The following is a 4,644-nucleotide window of genomic DNA, read 5'->3' on the forward strand; positions in this document are numbered from 1 at the left end:
ACTTTGAAGGATTTTGTATAGAAACCTGAGTCACGATTGAGTGTAGCAATTCTCCAACCTTGCAAGAAACTTTAATTTTAAGGATGTAATTACCATCAGGTGATCAAAAAGCAAATATGTGTTGATTTCTGTGAATAAAAAAGGGTTTGTGTGTTTGTGTGTGTTTGTGTGTATCTCTAAGAAGGACTAATTCTCTTTCTCTTTTGGTTATTAGGATACGTGACGAGCCCTTAGTTCTTGTGAATAATGATGAAATTTCTGGGAGTGGTTCTGAAATGTTCAACATTCCTTTCAATATTACTAAAATTGCTCCAAATATTTCTGAAATGTCAGAATTTTTTTCTTCCCCTTATGCTCAACCGTTCGATAATTTAACCCGAAATCTTATGGATGGGTTCATTGTCCTTATTTGCATTTTGGGCCTGGTAGGAAATGGAAGGACCATTTATCTCCTGGCCTTTTCCATTAAGAGGAATTCTTTCACCACCTACATCCTGAATCTCTCCATCGCTGATTTTGGGGTCCTCACGTCCCTCATTACGGCAGCTTCATTTCTGACAGCGTTAAGTCTGAGTCAAAGAACACATATGGCTGATACCTTTTTCTTTTTACTTTTTGAGTTCTTTTTCTTCACCTATTCTGCTAGCCAGTTTCTGCTGACGGCCATCAGCCTGGACAGGTGTGTGGCTGTCCTCTTCCCACTTTGGCATCGCTGCCATCGTCCTCCATATTTGTCTACCCTGGTTGTTGGCCTCATCTGGATCCTCTCCTTCCTGCTCTCTGCAGTGCACTTCCTTCTCCACCAGACCAGAAGCTCTGGAAGTTCACCTTTCCTTTATCAGCTGATTGTGAATGGTTTACTTTGTACACCTCTCATGATTGTGTCTACTGTGACCCTCTGGATTCACATGAGGTCTAAATCGCAACACAATCAAAGGAAGTTGCTCACCACCATCTTGCTGGCTCTCCTTTTCTTTCTCCTTTTTTCTCTCCCAATGAATGTCTTTTATGTCATTGAATATTTTGATAGCTATAATCTCCTCCTCATGACCATCGGGATAGGATGTGCCTCTCTCAACAGCAGCATCAACCCCCTCCTTTATTTCCTCATTGGGAGGAACAAGAGAGGAAAGGACCAGCCCAGAGCATCATACAAGGTTGCTCTGGAAAGAGTCTTCAAGGATGAGAAGGGCAGCCTGGACGATCAGCAAATCATGGAGGAAGACCAGTTGTGAAGGGTCGTAAATATTGCATATACAATATTTGAAGCTACAGGTTTATTTGGCACATAAAATATGCTTTCCTTAAGAATATACAGAATGAATACAATTTAGTAAGCAAAGGACTTAAAAACAAAGATATGGAAATAGGAAGTATCACTGTCTCAGTATTTTTCAATCTGAAGCACTTGTTTAACAGGAAATGTTTTAGTCAATATAGTTCCTTTTTATTTCATTATAACTACTGTTGTGAATAAATCTTACGGAATGATTTTTTTTAATGTGTAATTTATTTTATGCATTTCTCTTTGTGACATGCCCATTTATATACATGTAATGGAGATGAAAGAAAAGGGGAAAATCTGCCATAGAGGTTACGGTTCCATAATATCATTCAATTATATTTTAAAATAAGATTTCATTATAAATAATCATTCATTAGTGGCTTTCTTTCTTGATTGAAGATACATCACTTCTAACATTGTAAGACTTCCTTCCTGCCAATCTTTTATAGACATTTCCAGTCCTTATTTCCAGCTGGCACCAACCTCACCTGGCAAAGTTCTAGATTAGAAGGACCCTAGTAGACTTTCCTGCTCGTTGACAAACCTCATCTGGGTTTGCATTCTGTAATTTTGTAAATGTGGCTACTTTTGGAAAAGAAGGTTTTTATAAAGGTTGTGTTTGTGTGTGTGCTTCTCTAGATCAGTCATAGATAGATAGATAGATAGATAGATAGATAGATAGATAGATAGATAGATAGATAGATAGATAGATAGACAGATGAGATAGAGATAGATGAGAGAGAGAGAGAGAGAAATGACAGAGAGATAACAGAGACAGATAGATAGATAGATAGATAGATAGATAGATAGATAGATAGATAGATAGATAGATAGATAGATAGATAGATAGATAGATAGATAGATAGACAGATAGACAGATAGACAGATAGACAGATAGAATGAGATAGAGATAGATGATAGATAGATAGATAGATAGATAGATAGCAAGATAGATAGATAGATAGACAGACAGATAGAATGAGATAGAGATAGATGACATATAGATAGAGATAGATGATAGATAGATAGATAGATAGATAGATAGACAGATAGATAGACAGATAGATAGAATGAGTTAGATAGATGACATATAGAGATAGATGATAGATAGATAGATAGATAGATAGATAGATAGAGAGATAGATAGATAGACAGATAGATAGAATGAGTTAGATAGATGACATACTGTATAGATAGAGATAGATAATAGATAGATAGATAGATAGATAGATAGATAGATAGATAGATAGATAGATATAGATAGACAGAAATAGAAATAGACAGACAGAGATGAGAGAGTGATAGATGAGAGAGAGAGAGAGAGAGAGAAATGACAGAGAGATGACAGACATAGATAGATAGATAGATAGATAGATAGATAGATAGATAGATAGATAGATAGATAGATAGACAGACAGATAGACAGATAGACAGATAGACAGAATGAGATAGAGATAGATGACATATAGATAGAGATAGATGATAGATAGATAGATAGATAGATAGATAGATAGATAGATAGATATAGATAGACAGAAATAGAAATAGACAGACAGATAGAGATGAGAGAGAGATAGATGAGAGAGAGAGAGAGAAATGACAGAGAGATGACAGAGATAGATAGATAGATAGATAGATAGATAGATAGATAGATAGATAGATAGATAGATAGATATAGATAGATAGATAGATAGATAGATAGATAGATAGACAGATAGACAGAATGAGATAGATGACATATAGATAGAGATCGATGATAGATAGATAGATAGATAGATAGATAGACAGAAATAGAAATAGAAATGATAGAAATAATAGAAATAGAAGTAGGGTTTTTTTCCAAAATATTTTCCACTTTATGCATTTTATACTTTTTTTTAGATTTTGTTTGCATTCTGCCCTTATTATTTATTTATTTATTATTTATTTATTTATTTGATTTATATACCGCCCTTCTCCTGAAGGACTCAGGGCGGTGTACAGGGCAATAAAAATAAGAATACAGGATACAAGATTTAAAGTTAAATGATTGTGCCCAATGTAGTAGGTTAGTTAAAATAATGTTAAAACCCAAACACATCAGGCCAGGCCGGCTTGTTCGAATAGATAAGTTTTTAGATCACGCCGGAAGGAGCGAAGGTCGGGGGCCATCCGGAGTTCAGCCGGTAAGCGGTTCCAAAGGATTGGTGCACCCACCGAGAATGCTCTCCCCCTGGGGGTCACCAGCCGACATTCTCTGACCGGTGGTACCCTGAGGAGGCCCTCTCTGTGGGAACGTACAGGACGGAGGGAAGTTGACGCCGGCAGTAGGTGCTCCCCTAGGTAATCCGGACCCATGCCATGTAGGGCTTTGTATGTCATCACCAGCACCTTGAATTTCACCCAGAAGGCAACTGGAAGCCAATGCAGCTCACGGAGCAGAGGTGTAACATGGGAGTATCAGGAGACCCCCAAAAGAACTCGTGCAGCTGCATTCTGTACCAGCTGAAGCTTCTGAGTGGTTCTCAAGGGCAGCCCCATGTAAAGAGCATTGCAGTAGTCTAGACGAGAGGTCACAAGTGCATGAGTGACTGTACGCAAGGCATCCAGGTCCAGATAGGGTTGCAACTGGCGCACCAGACGAACCTGGGCGAAGACCCCTCTAGTCACAGCTCCTATATGATCTTCTAAGAAGAGCTGTGAATCTAAGAGGACACCCAAATTGCGAGCCTTATCTACGGAGGGTAATAACTCACCCCCAATATTAAGAGATGGAATAATCTGAATTTCCTGACATGCCGGTATGTACAGCCATTCAGTCTTGTTCGGGTTGAGTTGAAGCCTGTTACTCCCCATCCAGACCCGGACCGCTTCCAGGCAACGGGACATCACGTCGAGGGCATCACTGGGGTGGTTTGGGGTTGAGATGAAAAGCTGGGTATCATCAGCATACTGATGATATCCCACTCCAAAACCACGGATGATCTCACCTAGCGGCTTCATATAGATGTTGAACAGGAGAGGTGAGAGGACCGACCCCTGAGGAACTCCATAAATGAGAGGTCTCGCAGTCGATCTCTGCCCACCCGCCAACACCGACTGTGAACGTTCCAGAAGGTAGGAGGAGAACCACTGAAGAACAGTGCCTCCCACTCCCAATCTCCTGAGACGCCGCAGTAAGATACCATGGTCGATGGTATCAAAAGCCGCTGAAATGTCTAATAGGACTAGGACAGAGGAACAACCCCTGTCCCGAGCTCGCCAGAGATCATTCATCAGAGCGACCAATGCCGTCTCCGTGCTGTGTCCGGGCCTGAAACCCGATTGGTACGGGTCTAGATAATCAGTATCTTCAAGGAACAGAGGAAGTTGATGTGCCA

At 39.9% G+C, this 4,644-nt stretch overlaps 1 protein-coding gene across 1 annotated transcript; it reads left to right on the top strand.

Moving 5' to 3' along the window:
- Positions 1-275: 275 nt before the first annotated feature.
- Positions 276-1,235, top strand: LOC308665546 (proto-oncogene Mas-like; the record flags this gene model as incomplete). The annotated part of the gene is made up of 1 exon (XM_081323606.1): positions 276-1,235. The coding sequence occupies one exon, from the start codon at positions 276-278 to the stop codon at positions 1,233-1,235; it is 960 nt and encodes a 319-aa protein (XP_081179732.1).
- Positions 1,236-4,644: the final 3,409 nt, after the last annotated feature.

This window comes from Vipera berus (assembly GCF_964194415.1).
Source record: "Vipera berus genome assembly, chromosome: 3".
Classification (NCBI taxonomy): domain Eukaryota; kingdom Metazoa; phylum Chordata; class Lepidosauria; order Squamata; family Viperidae; genus Vipera; species Vipera berus.